Genomic DNA, 23,304 nt, shown 5'->3' on the forward strand with positions numbered 1-23,304 from the left:
TAGGCTTCTCTTTCCTGAGGTGTCAGGGGTGCACATGGGAAGGATGTTTGTGTAGTTGGTTCTCTCCTTCCATTTTAACGTATTTATGAAGGTTGCCAAGGCTGAACAGCAGGTGCCATCTTGCCTTCCCTGATTGAATTGGTTACTTTCTGGTGTTTGAGAGTTTACGTTCTTTATGGTGGACTGTTAGTCTCCTGATGTGCATCAGGTAGACTGTAGACTGAGATTTCACTGGGTCACGGCTTCCTTTGTGTGCAGAGGCCTCTACCTCAGTGCTGTCAGCTCTTGCTGTTGTTTCTGCAGCTGTGACAGTCCTATCCATAAAGTCATTGTTCTGTACCAATGTCTTAAAGTGGTTTTGTCCTCTAGTTTCAGTTACACTTTGGCATTCAGCTCATGTCGAGTTAGTTTTGGTGTGTGATAGGAGGCAGTGGTAGATGCCGTATCCATCCTCTTTTGGGGTTGGTGGGCGTTAGCAGTGGGGCCCGCTCTTGCACTGAGCTGCCCCCAGCCCTCCTTCACCACTGTACTTGTGTATTTCTAGTTCACTCAGCACTGTTTTTTGAAAACACTGCCCTTTCCTCTTTGAGTGGTCTTGATACCCTTTTCAGAATCATTTCCCATGTATTGGAGGGTTTTTTCCTGGATGCCCCAGTCTGATTTGTTTTTATAGATTTGTGATAAAGTTGGAGGTAGAGGAATATGAGCACCCAGCTTAGTTTTTTCAGTGATTGTTTTTGCTGTTTGGAGTGCTCGGAGGCTCCACAGCAGCACTCAGATGAGCCTTCTGTTTCTAGAGAGCAAGTCACTAGGTGTTGGTGGCAATTGCATTGAAGGTATAGATCAAGGTTCATCAATAGGTAGCATCTCTCTGCTCGTTCCTCAACCTCTGTTGGCAACCTTTTATAGTCTTTCACTTTTTTAGTTTGGTCCCCATTTTGGCATGTTATTTTACTGTTTAAATACTTTATAAATGAAGCTTCTCTGTTTCTCTTCAGATAGTTGCATCTCTTCAATCGTTTTATTTGTTGACTTTGTAGCCTACTTAGCTGAAATCGTTAGCTCTGATATTTTGTGTATGGAGTATGTATATATGGGGGTAGAGATAAGGTGATACCTTTGGGTGGGCCTTCCCCCCACCTGTCTGTGTTGGGCACCAAACTCAGAGCTTTGTGATAAACTGCGAGCCTTTGTGATGTATTGAGATGTATTGCTAAGATTTTCTAAGATGTATCCATGGCCTTTTTAAGGTTTTCTGCATGGAATCTATTTGTGCACACGAGTGAAAGGTCCTGCAGAGGCCAGAAGAGGGATCATATCCTCTGGAGCTGTAGTGACAGGTGGCTGTGAGCTGCCATATCTGGGTGTTGGGGACTGAAAACTTAGGTCCTCTAAAAGAGCAGTAGTGTCTCTTAACCACTGAGCCATGCCTTCAGCCCTGTAAAGTGGTTTTTATGCACTGCACTCTAATTTAACATTTACATAGCATTATCGGAATTTATTTCTGGAATGCAAGGATGATTCAGTATTGAAAACTGATTATTGCAGCCCATCCTATGAGCATAAAGAGTCACAGACAGTGATCAGTTCAGCTGACACAGAAACATTTCCCAGTGGCCTGCTCTAAGCATTAGAGAACCAAAAGGAGAAGGAAACTACCTCAACAGAATTGAAGCCACAGTGAGTGTCTTCCGTGATGAGCTTGAAATGGCTGGTTTTGTGCCAATTTGACTCAAGGTAGATAATCTGAGAAGGATGAGGTAATGCCTCCAGGAAAGAGATCCAGCTGTAAGGCATATTCTCAGTTAGTGATCAGTGGGGGAGGGTCCACCACCCACTGTGGCTAGGCTGATTCTGGTCTAGTGGTCCTGGTTTCTGTAAGACAGCAGGTTGAGCAAGGCAGTAAGCAGTGCGCCTCCATGGCTTCCACATCCACTCCTGTCTCAAGGAGCCTGCCCTGTCTGAGTTCTTGTGCTGGCTTCCTTTGGTGGTAAACAATGCCTTGGAAGTGGAAGCGGAATAAATCCTTTCTCCCCAACTGGCTATGTATGGGTCGTGGTGTTTACTGTAGCAGTAGAAACCCTATCTAAGACAGAACCTGAATGACTAGGAACAAGACAAAGATATCTGCAGTCACCTCATATTTTCTCACTTTAAAGGATAATTCATAGGCTGGCTGGCAGTGGTGGCATTCATCTTTCATCCCAGCACTGGAGAGGCAGAAGCAGGCAGCCAAATCTCAAGCGAGTTCAAGGCCAACCTAGTAGTGAGTTCCAGGACAGCTACATAGAGAAATTCTGCCTCAAAAACAAAACCAAAACAAAAGTTCATAGAGAGTTTTTGTTTAATTAGACATGTACCTGTCAGGAAGTAAACTCAATATTCAAGGAATGCACCTCCCATTCTTTGACATTGTCCACCTCTCTCCTTCATTATAATTTCAAGCATACTTTATTTCCTGTATGCACATGTGTCACAGCCTGTGTGTGGAGGTCAGAGGACAACTTGAGGGTGGTGGGGATCGTCAGTACTGTCCAGGGAGCCATCCGCCTGCCCCTTATCTTTCTTTAAAGATTATTTTTTTCCTTTGGCCTAAGTGATCCCCCACCACCACCACCTCAATTTCTGGTTATTTGATCTTGATCCAAAGTGATCTTTTTTCGCCTGGAAAAAAAGACTGTTGTTTTGTTGCTGATTCATAGCTCACTGTGTGGTTCATGTTCTCTAGTTCTTGTGTTTGGAATTTTCTTTTGACAGTTAAAGTTTAATGTAGTATGAATAAATATTCTTTATAGTTTAGAAACCCAGATCAGAGAAACTGTTTATTGAGAAGAAACTGTTTATTGCTGCTTCCCTTGACACAGGATTTTACTCCGGCCCTAAAACCTTATTCTCTGGCCTCAGCTCATTCTTCCTCAGTACTTCTTCCCCAGTGCTTCATGCTTGGGTGACTTCATGTTGAGTTTTGTGATGTTCCTCCTGCTTTCCCAAGATGCTGTTCTCCTACGCTGATGACTGGAAGGTCATTGCTGGCTATGATGTCATTGTTGAAGCTGCCTGGAAACTTCCCCAGTGAAATTCTCTTTCTTGTCCACTTTCACTACTTTCCCACTCACCTGCAGTAGTCAACATTTTACAGGTGTTCAGTGATTTTCCTCCAGAATTCCATCCACTTGCTGGAGTCTTCTCTTCCTGTGACTGAGGAGGAAGACATTGGGAACCAAATGCTGATTACTGATGATATAATGAGCATCCCCAGGGAAAGGGAAGCAGCTTTGTTCTTCAGGATGCCCTGTAATGAAGCTTTAGCGATGTATTAGTCATGTTCAAAATGCACAAGTCATGTATCGTGCCTCCAGGTCAACTAGAGGCTGTTGTCTCCAAAGTAGATAGGGTGTAATTGTGTGGGGGTGTATCGCCAGCCTTAGCAAGCCTCTAGTTTGCTAGTTTTTGTTTTTGTATCTCTTGGTGTATTGATTAGGACGGGGAGCAGAGCTCTGTGATACTTAAGCTGATCTTTATTATAAATGATGGGTATCATTTTGGGCATGGTAGAAAGCTGACTCACTGGTGGGAATGGGAAGAGCACCTGAAAGTTATGGTATAGTAGTTGCTTCTACTGTGTTTCTGAGAATTCAATTGGAGAGCCAGGGGTGGGTGACTCAGCTTTTCTCCGAACCTGCTCATGTGACGTCTGTTTATTCTCAGGGTGTCTCTGGGAGTCACATTACATAGCAGGTGACGTTGAGTTAGCCAGCTCAGCCATGATCTAAATATAACTTGTGCAGGTTTTATTTTGTTTTTATATTTTGGTTAGTATTGCGACGACATGGACGCCATAATGGAGACCCAGTATTGGGTGTTTTCTTTTATAAATGACACTGTATCTTCCTCCTGTACTGTTGTCCTACTGTTAACATTATAATGGGAGGTTTGGTATTTAAATACAGACCAGGAATAGGATACATCCTTCTTATTCTCTAGAAAGCAATTAGGTACCATATCATGTTTTTTACTCAGTAAATCTTTTCAATGCTGTTGTTGATGCATTCATTGTTAAATCTTTACCTAAGAACTCTCTTTTCCATGTTGAGAGGTTATAGCAGCTGTATTTATGTATTTATTGGATTTCCTTGCTACTGAATATTTACTGGTAGCAATGCTTATGTTATGATTCTTGTTAAGTCTGAAATTGCTTCACGGAGACTGCCATTCACATATGCAATTGACAAGAGTGTTTTTATTTTGAGAAAGCAAGACTCCTACATGAAGGGGACAGCCACTTTACAAAATGGTGGCCACGAGAGGAGCCCACAGGCTCCTTTTAAAGCCAGCCAGGGGATTTCCAGTTGCTGTTAGGTAATCCTTACCAGGATTGGATGGGTTCATGGTAAGGGATACTTGTTTGTTCCTGATTGGTTCCTACCTGGAAGGAACAGTCATCTCATATAGCCCTAGGCCAGATGTTGGGGCAGTTGCTGATTGGCTGCCTTTCTCCTGTGGGTCCCCCACCTTATCCCACCTCCACTTTGGACCCAGTCTCAAAATGGAGTTAGTCAGGTCCTCTCAATTCTCATGCATTCCTCTGTGCCGAGTGTTCTGATTCGTGTACTGTGTGATGTGATTATGCTGCCTTTGGAGCAGGACTCCTGAGAAGCCTGAGCTCACAAGCATACTCTGCTCATTTGTCTGGGAAAGGAGTTGTTATAATGGACACTTCTTTAGACACTGGGGAGTCTCTGTTCTTTGAGGTTCAGCATATAAAATGCCACATACAACAGATCTGATATGAAAGAGATTTGTTGGATGGAGAGAGAGAGAGAGAGAGAGAGAGAGAGAGAGAGAGAGAGAGAGACATGATGGGCACCTCCCAGGAGAGAAAAGTCAGAGAGGAGGGAAGGGGAAAGAAACCAAAGCTGAGAGAGGGCTCCAAGTGATAGCAATAGGACATGGTCAGGACCCTAAAGGCCCCTAAGGGCAGGCCTGTTGAATTGCCTGCACAACATAACACATAAGTTCCAGATCATCATGAAAGACAGAGGAAGCCTGGATTCATTTAAAAGGAAGTGCAGTGTTGTGTTTGCCTAGTGCTTAGCTGAGGGAGGATATTGGCTCTCCATGCTAGGTTATCATTTACACCATGCACAGTGTACTTGTTTCATGAGTCATTATTATTTAAACACGGGAATGTGTAACACTGGCCAGCCTGGAACTCAGTATGTGAACTCACAGAGATCTGCCTGCCTCTGCCGCCTGAGATTAGAGGCGGGTGCCATCACATCAGCTCGTTTCATGTTTTAGAGTAATGCTGGTCAAGCCTGAGAAGAGCTGTTTTCCAGCGTTGCATGGTTAGACTCTTCTCTGTGGTTTCTCTTGCAGCACTTTTTAGCTAATTCAGTCCTTCGGAATTTTGTGCTATGGAATTTTAATTGCATGTCTTAAGATTGATTTCACAACAGCGGGACCTACCTGTCATGGACACCATTTGAAAGGAATTCCAACAATGTCTCTAGTTTAGATGTGGTCCCATATCTACTCCTTTCGTAATTGATAGATCACATATTGGTCGTATTGGATTATTGAAATATCTTCGCCTGGGGAAGCAAGATGTCTCAGTAGGTAAAAGTGTTTGCTGCCAAACACTTAAATCTTAAATTCAGTCTGACACCCGCATGGTAGATGGGAAGAACTGACGGCCAAGTTTTCCTCTGACCTCCTCTTGTGCCATGGCGTGCACATGGGCACATGTATAATGAGCACATACATGCTTTTCTAAAAAATCTAAAGTTAAACATGGTGCTGAACTAATTATTTGTTTCAAAGAACAAATAATAAAGCTTTAGGTTGATGCAGCCGCTATGAAGAGTTAAATTCAGATTTGGGGACAGGAAGAGAGATTGCTGTAGGAGTGGAGTTACAGCCCTTTGTAATGACAGAAAGTGTTGACGACGACAGGAGAGTAATGCTTGGTAATTAGTTCTTTCTGCACCTGTGCTAATAGAATGCTAGCTGCTGGCCACATGCCACCATTAAATTTCAGTTGAGGGGCTAAATTGCACATGAACAGCGTGGTTAGTGCTCAGGACTGAGTGGTTAATTTGCATGTAAATAGCATGGTCCGGGCTGGGTGCCTTTAATCCCAGCCCTTAGGAGGCAGAGGCAAGCAGATCTCTTTGGAGGACAGCCAGAGCTACTTAAGAAACAAAACAAACACAAGCATGGTCTCAGTGCCTTGTCAAGTCAGGATTTCTGATCTACAAAAGAGGAAAATGTGAGTGTATAAATAGTGTTGCGGGTTCAGGCCGCACACTGACCACTTAGACACCAGGCTCAGACTGATGGAAGTTTATTGAACTCTGAACGAAACCTGACCCATTAGAGCCATAATCTGGACTCCGGAGCCAGACTATGACGCTGGTTTGTTTCTAAGGCAGGTTTTTTTGTACAAAAAACTAACCAGGTAACAACCAGATAACCAGGTGCAGGAAGGAAAGGGGGTGGGGAGCGTACAGCATTACATCGTTTTGACAAGCTAAACATAATTGATTGTGTTCCACGTGTATTGTGTTGTATGTAGGTAGCTAGACCAAACACTTTAAGCTGATTGGCTGGGGTTTAGGGTAGAGAAGCTCTTGGGCTTTCCAACATTCTGGAAGTAAGGATCGTAGCAGGATGTTGTGGTCTTTAACTCAAGCAGAACATGCGTTTATCATCTATTGTTTTATTCTAAGCAGCAAGCATTGAAGTACTGAATTGTACCCTGGTCTCTGGCAAGAAGGCCTGAGAACTTGAACTTAATTTCATCTTATGATCAAAATGGAGACTTGGAGGCAAACTGGCTTATGATATGCTAAAGGCAACAGCAGGTGTTAACAGAGGAACTACAGTTATGCTAGGAACTAAAGTGGGTCTCAACAGAGGGGCCATAGAGTTATAATAGTTAGCACTAATGTTCTGTGTACTAATAATCTTAAGGTAGTTAAAGGGATTGTGCCGATGTGGTTGAAGTGGAACCCCACACTTTAGACATCTGGCAGGCCTTTGCCTTTAGATGCAGGTCCAGTGTCTTTCCTTTCACAGGGTTGTTTTGCTTGTTTGTAAATTAAGACAAGATACCAGTAAGTTGTTCAGACTAGCCTTAAACTCACTTCATAGCCCAGAATGGTCTTGAGCTCATGTTTCTCTTCCTCATAAATATATATTCACGTGTACCTGACTATTTTAAGAGTAACTATCTGGCCAGGCATGGTGCTGCATACCTTTAATTTCACTACTTGGGAGGCAGAGGTAGGCAAATCTATTCTACACCAACTATCAAATCTACACCAACTATTCCTCCTCCCCCCATTAAAAAAAAAAAAAAGAAAGAAAGAAAGAAAGAAAAGAAAAGATCTCTTCAGAAATGTAGAATGTTCCATTTGAAGTTTGTGAAAATGTGAACTTAATCTTAGTACATTCCTAGAAATGGAATTTTGGGGTCAAGGAGGTCAAGCGTTCTGAAGCTTGGGTATTACCCAGCAACTCTGGGGAAGTCATCAGCTTGGCGGCTCAGTCATATTTGTGTACATTCTCATGCACAACAATATTGGGTTTAGTCCACTCGGCATTATTTTTATTTAAGGTGAACAAATAACCTTAGAAGAGAAATGACATTTTTTTCCCCTCTGACTTATGTTTAAAATGGAGCAAGGACTATGTAAGTGTTTTCTGTCATCATTGTGTTGGCTAAATTTTCTGTTTTCCATTGTAAAAGAAGAAAATCCACGCTGGGCATCGGTGGCGGCACCCACCTTTAATCCCAGCATATGGGAGGTAGAGACAGGTGGATCTCTGAGTTTCAGGACAGCCAGGGCTACACAGGAAACGCCTGTTTGGGAGTGGTGGGAGAAAGATCTACTCAATTCCACGGGTTAGTTCTGTGTGTCTGTCTGTGCCTGTGTCTTTTTAACTATTGAGTGAGTTTTGCTCATCTTACCTTTCAGTGGAATTCACCCTGAAACTCTGATTTTGTTTGTCGAAATCACCGTTTAAATAGGCTTAAAAGTTCTGTGTAAGTGGTTGGGCACTGTGTTATCAGTTTATCAGGGCACACACCAAAGTTCACTGAAACATTAAGCTAAGGAAAGGCTGAGTGCTCTCTAGCTCCTGTGGACTAGGTTCTCTGTGTGCAGGGAGTGCAGTGCGCCTGTGCTGTCTTTGGAGGACTGAGTCATTGTCATGGTTCTGATGTGTGCTATTTTTTCACTCGTATTATAGTACCAGATATTAAATCTGAGGGTATTGTATGTGCTAGGTAGTTGTCCTATGCTGAGTTTTAGCCTGTGAATGTCCTGTGATGGTTTTGTAAGCCACTAGGGAGAATTATCAAAATCACTAATAATTCTTGAAGTGGTACTTCCTTAATCTTATCCCTAGCCCTCTATGCATTTGATGTTAGGAAGCCAGGTCAGATTGTTTCTACTTGTACTGGCAAAGTGGCTCAGTGGGTAAAGGCATTTGCTGTCAAGCCTGATGAACCAGAGTTCCATTCCCAGGGTGCACATGGGGGAAAGAGAGAACCAATTTCTGACCTTCACATGCAGGCAGTGACACAGGAGCACGTTCGGAAGGAGCAGCACACCCTAGAATAAAGAAACCGTTTAAAAATCAAGAAAAGGCTGTTTTGGAGCTGGAGAGATCAGTACATGCTCTTGTATAGCACCCAAGGTTCAGTTCCTAGACCCACATTGGGCATCTCAGAACTGTGTGTAACTTCAGCTCCAGGGCTTCAACACTGTCTTCTAGACTCTGCAGTTAACAGACTCACACATGCGCATACCACACAAAGACACATGCTCACAGTGAAAAATAAAAGGGAAGTTTTGTTGAAGTGTTTGCATAATTTTTAGTAAAACACAGTACTGAGTTAAGTCCATCAGGAATTGGATTAATTTATCTTTAAGTGTTGGAAATAACAGCTATGGAGGCATCTGCTCATAGCCCAGCGGGGGGACAAATGCCCCATGATATAGCTGTTGGCAGAATTCTTTTACCCGGTGCCACTGATGAATTGTAATAGAACAGTTTGTGTGCCGGCACCAGATTCTACCAGATTCTATGCTGTGTGTGTGTGTGTGTGTGTGTGTGTGTGTGTGTGTGTGTGTGTGCGCGCGCGCGCGCTTGTACTAGACACTCTGCTTTGTGTATGTTTGCATTCATGTGCCCGCACCGGACACTGTGCTTTACTTTTTATTGTTATTTTTATTTTTGAGGTTTTTTTTGAGACAGTGTTTCTCTATGTAGCCTTAGCTGTCCTGGCCCCGCTTTGTAGACCAGGCTGGCCTCAAGCTCACAGTAATTGAGATGCCCCTCTGTGTCCCTGAGTGCTGGGGTCAAAGGCATCCACTACCACGCCCGTCTTACATGTACACAGGACTGACTAGTATGCAGCATGCGTTGGTTCCTTCCACATATTCAGTGTAAATATATAATGTTTAAAGCAGAAGCCTAAAATACAGAAAAATAAAATCATTAGTGTAATGTTATAATACTGTGGAAGCAATGATGCTGTTTTGTTCAGAACAATGCGGACAGTTCCTCTGGCTAGATGGGTTCCCTGAGTACTGAATAGAAATGCTTGTCCCTGAATGCTACTTCATGTTCTTTTGTTGGCTATGTGTGGCCTGTGTTGGCCAATGTGTTGGGAACATTATTAAAATTTTGACCTGTCAGTCACTCATGGCTATTAGCATATTTCTAGCATGGTCCTCGGAAAAGCAATAGGCTCCTTTTCATTTGTGGTACATTGTGCTCTGAAGAGTCTGTGGTTGAGCAGGAGAATGTTTCTGTATGTTGATGCATACCATCTTACGTCTTCTGTGGCAGCATTTACTGTTTAGTTCAAGCTGGTCTCATATTCTCAGTTTCACTTCACCCCCAAGATCTGGAGTTACGCTGCCATGCCAGCTTTGAGGTTTTCAACATATTTGTAGATGTGCGAAGAAATACTTTTTGATCTGTATCAGCTAAAATTGATAAATCCACATACCTTTTTAAAAAGTTGATGTGGTCAAACCTTTCAATGTAGTATAAGATGAAAATAATAAGATAAAAATAAGATAAAATATAATATTATATAAGATAAATAATAAATAATATTTAATAAGCAATAAACAATAAGATAAAAAGTAAACCTGAGTCAGCGTATTCAACTTCTTCTAATTATTGACTATTTAATGCTTGTGACCAGGTAACTGCCCCATTCAGTTTGTGACTAGACTTAGTAGCATTTGAATAAGGAAAGAACTTTGGGTATCATTTGGCCTTCTGTCTCCTGTGGAATTGGCTGGGGAGTGAGACTGTGGAAACATTGCCCATCCCCTGCTGGCCTCCATATCCATAGCTCCTTTCCCCAACAGCATGCATACACACTAGAAGCTGATGAAGTTTCAGCAGCGTCTCTGCACTCCTGGTTTGAAAAATTTTGTTCTTAGATTTGGGTTGCTGATAGCTCTGTCAGCAGGTGTACATAATGTCCTTCTGTTAGTTGCTGGGCATTATGATAGTTAAAACTTTAAAAACTAAATGCAGACCATAGTGCAAACTACCTACTTCTGTAAGCTTAAAAAAAAAAAGTTGGATTTGAGTGGTGTGTCATATTTTCTAAAAATGCTGTTTTTCTTTTTGCTGTTCTCTGACAGACCCCTTATCCCTCTGGACAGAATGCAGGTCCAGCCACATTGGTCTATCCTCAAGCCCCTCAGACAATGAATTCACAACCTCAGGCCCGGTCTCCGGTAAGTCAGCAGTGGCGGCTCTCGCTTTTCTTGTAGCTGCTGTGATCTTTTAGTGAATGCTCACTTTGTTTGGGGACACTTGCCATCATTATCACTGCCACTACACTGTCACTGGGTAGCATTTGCATTCGAAACAACCTAGATGCAGTGGCAGTTTACATTTCTCAGGGAGAAGGTAGAGCTGTGCCTTGCACCTCCTTCTACACAGTCTGTTACATTCAGGTTTCCCTCCTGTAAAGTCGTAATGCTCTACTCGTACTGCTCAGGATGAGAAAAGTAAAGTATAATGGCATTAGAAGCAAGCTGGGTTTGACTGGTTAGCCTCAGGCTTGAGTGCTGTGGGACGTAGGGATTCCGAACCTGTGGCACTAGACCGTTCTAACCAGTATGATCACGTTCTAACAGTATGATCACGTGCATGTCATCCACCCGGGTGTGTTCATTTCTTCAGTGGCAAATTAACTGTGTCATACAGATGTAAGTGCAGTCATCCTCCTTGTTCACCCCTCATGTGGATTGCAACACGTACTGAGCTGGGCTCCAGGTCATCCTCCTGTCTCACAGTGCACTCTGGCTGGGCTCCAGGTCATCCTGTCTCACAGTGCACTCTGGCTTCTGCTGTCCCCCGTTAGCGTCGTTTCCTTCCCTGCATGAGTAGCTTTGGGCAGAAGGTGTCTCTGTAACATCTCATTGTACCTCACGTCCCTCTTTGTACTTGAGCTCTGTGTATTCTTGGAATACAGGGATCTTCTTTTTGTCCCCCAACCCCGCTTTTTTGCTTGTAGCTCAGGAAGGAAGGTCATTGCATTAGCTCCTGCTCATGTGATTTCATGCATGATGTTTGAAATGTTGAAATGTTCCAGAGGCTTGCTTAAAGAACTAGCGCATCTAGACTGCAGAGCGTCTGGACTGTCCTTCTCACCTCTTCTGCCTTCCTCTCCCTTGGTGCCTTCTTCTCCAACATCTGTTCTTAGATCCTGCTTCTCCCAGTGGTCAGAAGAACCATTTTTAAAGTTGTGGGACTTCAGTCCTTGTTGCCTGTTTGCTTGTCTCCTTTTTTTGCTGAAACGGTGAACCCAGTGTCTGGTGCAAGTTTTGTTCTCTGAGTGCTTTGGGGATGTGGATACTTGGCTGTTGGAGTGGGCCTGAGATCCCAACAGAGCCACTTCAGTAGGCCCCTCCCCGTCCCTACTGTCAAGCATGGGATGTCATGGGAAGCTCTTACAGCAGAGAACTCCATGACTCTGTCCCTCCTGCCCCCATTTTCATGATTGGGGAAGACAGTCAGAGTAAAATTACATGGTTAGAGCTTGGCGCAAAACCTGACTGAAGAGCTGCATCTCTAAACCAGTTTTCTTGACAGCCCAGCAGAACAGTGCCAATACATTGCACAGACAACTGGAAGAGGAGGAAGGTTTTGGAACAGACTCCCGTTTACAGGTCCTTGGCTGGAAGAGGCTGGATAAAATACTGCATTGTAAGCAATATAACAAACTGTACTTCTTGCAGGCAGCGGTGCCTCTGGCACACATTATTTCTGACCACATCCACATATTGGCTGATGAACAGAAATGTACTGATTCCTTCTTCTCTGGAAGTCCAGCCTGGCATGCTAGTTTTTGCCAGGTGCGGTGGGAAGTTTGTAACAAATTGGGCGGGTCCTCTATTGGGAATTAGACAGGAATAATTTGGGCTTTACACCTTTTCCCCTTACTTTAAATGTGAAGTGGAATATCCCTTTCAGAATTGAATCTAAAAGATAATTTGAATGTAAAAGATAAATTTCAAGGCTTTTGTCTTATCTCCCCATTTTATAATTGATTACAAGGGCAATTGTCTGTAGTTATCAGCCATTTTTTTCCCTGTGGTCATAAACTTTTCAGCTACTATCCTGTTTGCAGTTTTTTTTTTTTTGTTTTTGTTTTTTGGTTTTTTTTTTTTGCCATTTCCTCCAGGAGTGATCATTGCCACTCACATTACTAGAACCCACACATAGTACATTCCATTACATGCCCAAAGCAAGTGCGAGACTAGCAGAGCTCAGACTATTCTTGCTTATTGTTTTGGGTCTGCTATCTTTTATTTTGTTTGTGTTGGAGGGTAGAGTTAGGTGTGAAACTTGGCAGGATTACATTTTTCGTTTCCATTCCAAATTGCCATGGTCTAGTCTCCTTCCTCTTCCAGCTGCTTCGACTGCCAAGGAGAGGCGTGAAGCTGCGCTGAGAGCTCTGCAGCTTCTTGGGCAAAGGCAGCTTATTCCATTCTGTTTCTGCTTTAATAGGCCCCCGGCAGTGCATAGTGTAGCCTTTTCTGTTCTTCCCTGGACATCTGCTTTTTCAATCCTACTGGCTTCAAGTACTCCTCCCCGCTTTCAGGTTCCCTTCCTGCCTGGATTTCTAGTTAATGCATACTATAGTATGGTTTATAATATGGAGAATCTTGTTCCACACGTAAAAATGCTGACAAGCTGCCCGTCTGCTCCACTTTCTTGATGGAACTCTTCAAACTGCGGTTTATTTTTAAGTAGTCTGAGAAAAAGAGTGAAGCGATTAGAAGTCTGGTTTGGAGGGAACAGTCTGGGTTTTGTAGGAACCTGTAGCTCTTCCATGGGCCACACTCAATTACCAACTGCACAGCAGGGTGAGGGCGTGGGTGGTCGGCAGTGGCACCGGGTCCCAGTTCACAGAAGGCTGCTCTCATTTATTTCTACAATCCTCACCACCTCAAAGTCCTGCCGCTTAAAAGAAAAAGCTTTTCTTTTTAACATGGGCCAGCAGCGACTACAGTTTGTTGTGTTGCTTACAGCCATCCTTAGGGTCAAACTGGTCAAACTCCAGAAGACAGCCCACAGCCCCACAGCCCTGCGGACCAGTGTAGAGTAGTCCAGGGGCCTTCACGCCTTCACAATGCCTTAGTGAGGACTTTTTTTTTTTTTTTTTAACTCTCTCCAGATATATGTGTGCTTTTGTCAGGTAGTTCTTGCCTAGAACTTGGCCATTGTCTAAAGTTGGGCTCTTTTGTTAAAACCTTGGAAATGGGACTTTTCTGCAGAGCAGTAATAAGTTGGCCACCCCTGTGTTCACCTTGGTGTTTGAAGCGGCCGCTCTCCTGTTTTCTTCAAATGTGTCATGCAGAGGTCTCTCCCTCCTCCCCTCTACTCTCAAGGCATGTGGATGGTATTACTTAATCTTGAAACTTGGTGTCCATAGAGGAGGAATGATATATTCTGTTCTCGTAAATGAAAAACTACAACTTTAAAACCTCAGTTTCTTTGAAGAGGAGACGTTTCTAGAAGACCTTTAGTTACCACCTTCTGTCATTCTGAAAAGCCGATTTGCCAAATTTGGTGGCTTTTCTCACACACCCTGAGCAAGCACCGAGCATCAAGGTGCTTTTCCAAACCCTTGGTGACATTGCAGCTTCTGAGGCAGATTTCTTTGTACACTGGGCTCCTCAGCACTGTTGGACATTTTCAGAATGGAATAGTGCAGAGGAAAGTTTCAGAGCTGCACAGTTCTCTTGTGGATGAGTGAAATGCTAAGCCAAGAAAAGTGTCAGCCGGTCTGTGGCCTGCCTCCTCTGGGATTGTGAAGGCATAGGGGCTTCTAAGACACAGATACTGTGTAGTCCTTAAATGCTGTGAATGAAAGCCCTGGTGGTTTGCTTCCAGAACTGCTCTCGGAGTGTTTTTACTGCTGAAGAAGATAGCCTGCAATGGACTCAGGGAGGTTCTCTGTCTCTTTTAGTTAAAATTATTGTTAGGATCCAGATTTTGCGCTGATAAATTATTTAATTCTAGGGATTTGATTGTTTTGGTTTGTTTTAAATCCTGACTGAGATATTGTTCTAATAGGCCAAATGGAAGTGCATGTCAACTGCTAGAAACAACAGAAGACTTAGCTCCCCTTTTCTTTCAAGAGCTGCGTATCTAGGCAAGCCGCTTCTCAGTAGGCCTCCAGGGTTGGCTCCTAGTTGCCAGGAGAGTTGAAATTTTGTATTCTTTTCCATTTTCCTCCATCTTACAGTAGTTCTGACTAATCATGTTAGGAACCGCTGTTCTTCACTGGCTGTTTGACTTACTTACTATTTAGCTTTATTAGTTAAGTGCATTTCAGCGCGCGCGCGCGCGCACACACACACACACACACACACACACACATTCTCTCTCTCTTCAAGTCTGTATCAGACACTCATTTAATTTAAGGAAAATTTCAGTCTATTCTTTGACATGCATTTCCATTTCCTGTGGACATAAGTATCTATTGTGCTTTTGTAAGCTAAAAACATTTCTGGTGTCCTCCAACTGTATACAGTTTCATAAAGCATATTTTATTTTCATGTTTGTTTTAATACACCACCTAGTGTTTCAAACTTCCCTTTACACCCTTTTTTTTAAGGCTTTATTTGTTTATGCTATTCCTATGAGAGAGTACCCAGGTGCTAATAGTGTAACGGCTTTTTCCCAGCTTCTGAATGACAGGATATTGGGGTGGTGGTGGTGGTAACTGGTGGATCTTGGTGCCTGTTTGTCACTGTCCTGCAGCAAAGCCTTTGCTATATTGTGTTTTTGTTTTCGTTTTTTGTTTTCTTCTCTTGTGGGTTTTTATCTTTTATTTTGTTGTATATTGTGTAACTTTGGTTTCTGTTGTGTTTCTGACTCTTTGTGCCTTTCCTTTTGTGTCTGTTCTCCCTTCTCCTCTCAGTTTGCAGCGGGGCCTCGACCTGCCCATCATCAGGTACTGTACCCTTGCCCCTCACTGTCACCCTGACTAATATGTGGGGCTTAGTAGCTGCTGACCCTTAGAATGCTGCCACTCTGTGACCAGCCTAGTGACTCTTCCAAGGACAGCCTCTGTCTGGGCAGATTGACTTGGCTTTAATTTTTATTAGTTTAACTATATTTTGTTGTTGTTGTTGTTTTTTAACAAGTCCATTTGCCTCTGTTTATAGCAAGCTTAAAACTTTTTTTTTTTTTTTCTTGACAGGATTCTTTAATTGAGACAGCTATGGGATGTTAGGCATATTAAGTCCTCATGGATTTTGTTAATAAACCTAATCTAATGGAGCAGGCAACATTCTAAGGGTTGCTGTTAACATCCCGCTGTAACTGATACTGATGTCTAGAGTAGCATTAGTATTTCTAAAGCCACGTGTGAATTACTAACTTACTCCTCATAACAAATTGATTAACAAAGTACATTCATTTGCTATATAGAACTCTTTATATACCTTATTTAATCCGAATGTTTAACTATTATTCTGTAAGATGAGACTATTATAGGAATTAAGTTTAAAAAATCAGAAACCAGTTCTGGATTACTTTGCAGATATGTACTAAAGGTGACCTGATGGGAGAAACAAAGCCTCAGGTTGTTGCCTTGTCCCCACTCCAACACTTCATGGAGTGCGCTGAGACACTGTCTTTTTGGTGTAGGAGGAAGAGCCGAGGTTAGAGTCAGACGCTGGGGTTCAGATTTAACAGCTCTACTGCATGTGGCCAGCTGCACTGGGCAAGTCTCTTTCTAAGCCTCAGTCTCCCGCTGTGTAAACAGGAAACAAGTTGTAGGGGCACACCGCACCTGACACAGCATGAACAGTCACTACTCTTACTGGTGTTTTTAATCTGCATGTTACTGTTGAGAAATATGAGTTGGACCCTTCCTGCATTTATCCATGGTAGTATTATGTTCAGGATTTTTATTACTTATTAAATGGGTGTTGCCTCATTTTAAATCTTTCATTATATTGAGTGAATTGATACAAAACCCTTTTTCTTAAAATGTTGTCTTAACAATTTGGAGGAGACAGGGTCACCAAATTCTGATGTGCTCTAAGCTTGGATATGGCATGGATGACCATTCTTTGGTTTTCTGCGGGCGGGGGGGGGTTGGTTATGCAACTTGGGTATGTTTTCAGCTTGATGATACACTTCTACAAAGACTTTGGAATGTTGGCACTAGCCAGGTATAGGTTTCATCCCCATTGGTAACTGAGGATTCTGGATAAGTTATTCAAACTGCCCTCAGCTTCAGTTTTCTCATCTCTCAAATGGGATTGACAATGATGCCTCAAAAAGAAAGACTGTGAAGAATAAGATAATACAAATGAAATGGTCAGCAGGATGCATTGGAACATGAGCCTGCTACTACTTAAAAATACAGTTCCTTTAGGGTTGATAAAATTAATACAGTATAATTATTTCTAGATTTATCTTATTTGATATATATATTTGGACTGCATGTATGGCTATACCACCTGTGTACTGTTGTGCTTGGAGGCTAGAAGAGGTCATTGGGTTTCCTGGAACTGGAGTTATAGATGGCTATGAGCTACCATGTGGGTGCTGGGATCAGACCTGTGTCCTCTGCAAGAGCAGTCAGTGCTCTAAACCACTGACTGAGCCATCCCTCCATCTCCAGAATTAATATAATTTTTAAGAATTTATTCAAGTCTGTAGAGACAAAGCTTATGTTTTAATCAGGATGAAACCAAAGACTTTTAAGAGAGAAACTAAGGCATCTCTGCCCAAGTAGCAGAGTTAAAAGAAAGGACATGGGGTTTTGTGAATTAACTGGAAAGAGGGAAAACACCTTTGAGTTCCTTGGTAAGGGATACTGTTGAGTATCTTCACTCACCTCTGTGTTTCTTAAACATCGTTTTTTTCTCAGGGAAGACCAGTAGCAGTAATTAGGATTGCCTTTGGCCGCTCTTCTCTCTTGGTAGGTGGTATGAAGTACAGATTACACATGCGAGGGTAATTCTGAAACCAAAGCAGTGCTGTTGGTGTTGGCCCCACTTACTAAGAGTGAGTGTCTCTAAGGTGGTTACTCTGAAACACTTTCTGTTCTGAGGAGTAGGGCAGAAACTGGAAGGCCTTGTATTTCTGCTACTGGAGTCAGCTGCAGTGACCTGAAGTTGGGACACCGCATCAAGTGCTTACAAACGTGGATTGTAAAATGCTCTTGAGAATGAGCAGTCATTTTCTAAACTTTCTCATGAAGTATGTGATATATTCTCAGATGCTTTTGTGACATAAGGTTGACTTCAATGGCCATCGCCCCCTGTGTGATAAATACATCTTAGGGAGGTGTTATTGGTGGCTGTCAAAGCTTTCTTCCTGATATATTTACAAGAATACCGCCTTTTTTGATCGCTGGAAAAAAAAAAGTCTCAAACTATATAAAGTTATCTTTACAAGATAAGTAATCTGTTAAACCATTCTGTTGCTAAATAGAGAAGTGTTCCTCTGGGTTGCATTCATTAGCAAAAAAAAGGTCTTTGTTTCTTTATGTCAGATGGCATGGAACCTACTGTATAGCTGAGAATGACCTTTTGCTTGTCTTTTAAAGTTATTTATATCTGCATGTGGATGTGTGTGTGTCACGGTGCATGTATGAGCCAGTTTTTTCCTTCCACCTCCAACTGTATCTGAGAGATCAAACTCGAGTCCTCAGGCTCGAACTCACTGCCAGCACTTTACCTTCTGAGCCGGCTCACTAGCCCATGACGTGAACTTGTGATTCTCGGGCCTGTACCCTCCCAGTGCTGGGATTCTAAGCAGGTGCCCCACACCTGGTCTGCATAGTGCTTGAGCTTGAACCTATGCTAGGAAAGAATGCTACTAACTAAGCTGTAGCTTCGGCTTCGGGGAAAATAGTTTCTCAGAGTCATTTTTTTTGGAGATGAGTTCCTGGGTTGCCACATAGGAACCTAGAGTGTTACTCATGAATGCCAATAGCCAGGTGCCTGCTGATTGTAGTTCAATGCCGTTTAGAGTCTTTTCATTCTACATCATAAAGTTCAGTGAATAAGGAAGATTGAGCCAGGCCTAGTAGGAGAATTGTGGAGTCAAGACCTACCTGATAAAACCCTGTAAACAGAAAACAGGACAGTCCCCTTAGCTCCCACAGCAGCAGTGGTTCCTGTGGCATGCTGGAGGGACAGAAGCAGCAGTCCCAAGCAGGATCTGCCTGGACCAGTGTTGGGATAGTGTACCTCAGTGAGAAGGAAAAGTTTGCTCTCTGCCTCCATAGGAAGTCTGTTTCACTAGCGAGAATACGTGTGGGGTAATCAGTTGTGGAAAATGTATAAATTCCCGTATGTGTAACAATCTTTGGCCTCTGACCGCCAGTCAGTTCCACCCAACCTGTTTCTAGACGTTCCTGTGAAGACATTTCTCCTTGGAGACTTGAGTCTGTGTGTCTCTTCTCGTGTGCAGAATCAGGTAGAGACATAGCTTTGCAGAGTTGACGAGGGGCAAGTGTTCATTACACAGAACAGGACATGGATAGTTGCATAGTGAAAGCTCTTTAGGGACAAAGTCAAGTTACACACATTTAAGACAAAACTACGTCTTTATCTTTGTCCTTGTGTCCTGGGGGCTTGTGCTTCAGGCTGAAGTTCAAGTCACAAATTGCTTTTCATCTCTGGTTGTTTGCTTTGATCAGATATGTTTAAAGCAAGATTTAGATTTTGCTTCAAAGCCAAACAGTGTTGTCGTCTTTGATCCCAGCACTTGGGAGGCAGATGCAGGCAGATCTCTGTGAGTTTAAGGATAGCCTGAAACTTTCTACATAGTTCCAGGACATCCAGGGCTACAGAGTGAAGTTCTGTTTCAGCCCCCACCCTCACCACCCCCCAAAGAGAATTAGCTTTGGAATTGATCAGGCGCCTCATGTAGCCCTGTTGCTTAGGGGGTCTGAGGCCAGTGGATCCCAAGCTGTGAGCTAACCTGAGTATACACTGAAATCTTTTGTTGTTGTTTGTGAGACAGGGTTTCTCTGTGTAGCTTTGGCTGTCCTAGGCTCACTTTGTAGAACAGGCTGGCCTCGAACTCACAGAGATCCACCTGCCTCTGCCTCCTAGAGTGCTGGGATTGCAGGCGTGCACCACCGTGCCCTGCTTGGATATAATGAAATTCTTAAGAAGTCTTCCCAAGCCACCCACCCCAAGATTTAGCAATTAGATTTCTTGTCTCTCCTTCATAGGTAGGTACTTTCTTGCTATATCTCCATCCTTCTATGTTGTGCAAATCAGTCTCCCTATGAATGTGTGGCAGATGTTTACCTTGCTGTGGCTTGGTGTTTTAAGTAGACATGGAAAGGGGACAAGTGAGTTGTCATTTGGGAACTATTTGGCGGGATCCTTATGAAAAAAGACATCTCCCCATGTAGTTAGAAACTATACTTTTTTTCCTGTGTAAAATGGAGTTTTGTGAATTGCAGCAATCCCAAGACTTTAAATATTGAACATTTTGTTTGTTCTTAATGGAGCCAAGAAACTGCTGTGGGATCTGCTTCTTGGATTTGCTTTTGTTTACAAGATCCTTAACTGTATTTGGCACACTGGAGTTAACTTTGCAGCCCTGTGAGGTCAGGCCCTGCTCCAGCAAGGCACGGAGCATGCTGTCGGATCAGCCTAGGCAGGGCCTCATTTGACCTAGGTTTATTTATCCTTTCATTTTGTAAATGCACAACTTTTAGCATTAACCCTATTCTCCTGAGGGAGAGGCAAATGTATGCTGAGCCACTTCAGAAAGATGGTGGTTATCTTTCCTTCTTGTTTGAAGATCCCTGGGTGGTAGCTGGGTGTGGTGGTGAATGCCTTTAATCCCAGCACTCTGGGAGGCAGAGATAAGCGGATTTTGGTGAGTTCGAGGCCAGCCTGGTCCAGGACAGCCAAGGCTACACAGAAAAACTCTTTTGAAAACCAAAAAGAAAAAAGAAAAAGAAAAGAAAGGAAAATCTCAGGGTGATGAGAGAGGAGTTGAGAGAGCAGAAATATGCCCTACTGGGAGGAGCTCAGTCCAGTGTCTGGGTTTAAGCTCTGCCTATGAGAGTTCTTCAGTGTATTTGATTATTGAAATTTGTGCAGTTAAAACTTGGAGTACCCTGTGTTACTCTCCTCATCTTGCTTTTAGGCTTCACAATGAGATGAAGTATTAGTTTTTTGTGGTTTGTCTTTTGCCTTTTTTTTCTTTTTTCTTTTTCCTTCCCGTTAAAAGACAGGATCTTCATTGTGTAGCACTCCCTGGTCTGCAACTCACTGTAGATGAATTGGCCTCAAACTCACAGATACCCACCGATTTCTGCTTTCTGCGTGCTGGAATAAAGGGAGTGCAACACCATGCCCGGCCCACATTCTTTTGACTAAGAGTAAAAACCCGGAAGTTGGTATCTCAGCATGTTCACAGCACAGAATCACTTTGCAGGTGATTACGTGCTCTGTTTCTGTGGTTTTGACAAGTGCTGAATGTTCAGAGTGGTTGGCTCTCGGTGTGAGCAGAGGACGCTAGCTAAGTCGGGTGGGCAGGCTGCACTGTGGAGGAATGCCGAAACGTGTGCATTCCTGTGGTTGCTCGGTTTGTTTTGCTAGAGAAAAGCCAGTTGGCTTGTGGTCCGCCCCCTCTCATCACAGGTTTGCAGGTTTCTCTACTGGGAAGTGTACTATTGATATGTCTGTATTACTGTGGACAGTGTTTTAGATTTAAAAAGGAAAGTAAATAAGGGCTTCACGCCTGTCTCTGAGGCCACCCTCGGGCACAGCAAAGTTTAGGAGACGTGACTAGGATGCCACAGCAGGCATGCGAGCTGAGTTAACGAGTGGCAGCGATGGGCACTCTTACATCCGTGTCTTGTTGACAGAGTGCTGAAGAGTGGTGGGAGCCATGTGCTTGATGGGTCACACCGAAGTGGCACCTGCTCATTACCCTCACTACAAAGTATCTTGGGCTCTAGTTTTCTTATGTACAAAATGGTAAAATACATTCATAAAGGCTAAGACCTAGAGGCTTGATAATAGCATCCTTGGTTTGCTATGTGGGCATTCAAAGTTTAAAATATTTGGCATATAATCATCTGTTTTCCCCCACCACCACCACCACATACGCGCATACTCAAGCCACATGTGTATAACAGCCGGAAGAGTGCATCAGACCCTCCTGGGGCTGGAGTTACAGGCAATGGGAGCTGGTAACGGAACTAACACTAGCATCCTCTGAAAGAGCAGCAAGCACTCCTAAGCATTGATGCATCTCTCCCGTCCCTTCCCAAGCTATATTACAATCAAGAATGAAGTCTTAGAGGACTTCTTCCTGACAGAGTCCCGGGGGCCATTCTCTTCTACCTGATGCAGCCCTCTCTGGCAGCACTGTTAGAACTTTCTGTGGTGATGGATGTTTCCTCTTTACACCTTTCACTACTGCAGCTCCTGGCTGCACGTGGTACTGATCACTTGACATGTGATGGCATTTGTCTCAGTTAGGATTCTGTTGTTGTGGAAAGATACCAGGACTGGGCAACTCTTATAAAGAAAAACATTTAATTGGAGCTGGCTTGTAGTTTCAAACCTTTAGTCCATCATCATGGCAAGAAGCACGGAAGCATGCAGGCAGGACATGGTAAAGGAGAATGAACTGAGAGTTCTACTTCTTGATCTGCAGGCAGCAGGGGACCATGTGCCACACTAGACTTAGCTTGAACATATATGAGACCTCACAGTCCGCCTCCACAGTAACATACCTCTTCCAACAAGGCCACACCGCCTAATAGTGCCTCTCACCATGGGCCAAACATCTATACACATATGAGTCTGTGGCGGTCATTTCTATTCAGACCACCACAGCAATTTTCAGAAACTTTTGAGAATTGTCAGTTACACAGAAGGGTTAGGTGTAACTGTGGTTTGTAGGGATAGACAGCTGATGAGGGGATAGATGATGCAGATTTCCTATGTTGGAGTCAGTCAAAAGAAAGACCGATGTGTCTGGCATTCAGTTAAGTACAGGCAGTTACATGTTTCGTTGCCCAAGTTTCTTACATTTCTTTTAATAACTGGTGGCTTACTGACATGGTGGCCCACACATCTCAAAAATAGCCTACATTTCTCACATCACTATTAATAGAATTCATATACCATTGAATGAATAAGGAAGGAGTGTAAAAAAGAAACTTAACCTGTATTTGGGCTTCCCACCCTCACAGCTTTTCTAGTCGTGTGTCTGCGTGTGTCTGCGTGTGTGTGTGTGTGTGTGTGTGTGTGTGTGTGTGTGTGTGTGTGTGTTGGGGGGTGTTTTGTTTGCTTGTGTGTATCTAGTCCTATGCATGTGTGTGTATGTGCCTACCTGTATGTTTAAGGATAGATAAGCTCCAGATAGCCAGTCTTTGTAAGGTCTTAATTCAGTACAGTTTGAGTAGATATTTCAGATGGTGCAGGAACTTTGTTTATACACACAAATAAGTGCCTGGTTTTTTTTTTTTTTAAAGGATATAATTAGTCTTGAGGATAGAAGAAAGATATTTTCTTGAATAGGAGATAGTGATTTTGTGAAGAAATTGAATGCCTCCTTTCTCTTATGATTAAAGGTGTGCTGTATAGTAGTGTATTGGGTAAAGGTCTCACTCACCAAGTCTGATTTTGAAATGAATAGATTTCTTGTGGTTTATCACTTTGTATCTTATGAGAGGTACTATATGTACCATCCAACAATCCATACTTAGAGCCCAACTGTTTCAACTGTATATGAGCGCCC

At 43.1% G+C, this 23,304-nt stretch overlaps 1 protein-coding gene across 15 annotated transcripts in view; it reads left to right on the plus strand.

Annotated features, from left to right (window-relative positions):
- Nucleotides 1-23,304, plus strand: part of Eif4g3 (eukaryotic translation initiation factor 4 gamma 3) — a 219,345-nt gene that overhangs the window by 84,718 nt on the left and 111,323 nt on the right. For 6 of the 15 annotated variants that reach the window (XM_055610875.1, XM_055610876.1, XM_055610868.1 and 3 more), the window contains 3 exons: nucleotides 10,680-10,775; nucleotides 12,139-12,252; nucleotides 15,479-15,511. In XM_055610875.1, the coding sequence (XP_055466850.1) occupies nucleotides 10,746-10,775; nucleotides 12,139-12,252; nucleotides 15,479-15,511 (177 nt within the window). In that variant the 5' untranslated portion in view covers nucleotides 10,680-10,745. The remainder of the gene's footprint in view (nucleotides 1-10,679; nucleotides 10,776-12,138; nucleotides 12,253-15,478; nucleotides 15,512-23,304) is intronic. The other 9 variants (XM_055610865.1, XM_055610869.1, XM_055610866.1 and 6 more) reach the window with 3 other exon arrangements.

The sequence above is a fragment of the Psammomys obesus genome, unplaced genomic scaffold, assembly GCF_907164565.1.
Source record: "Psammomys obesus unplaced genomic scaffold, mPsaObe1.curated_primary_1811, whole genome shotgun sequence".
NCBI classification, from domain to species: Eukaryota; Metazoa; Chordata; class Mammalia; order Rodentia; family Muridae; genus Psammomys; species Psammomys obesus.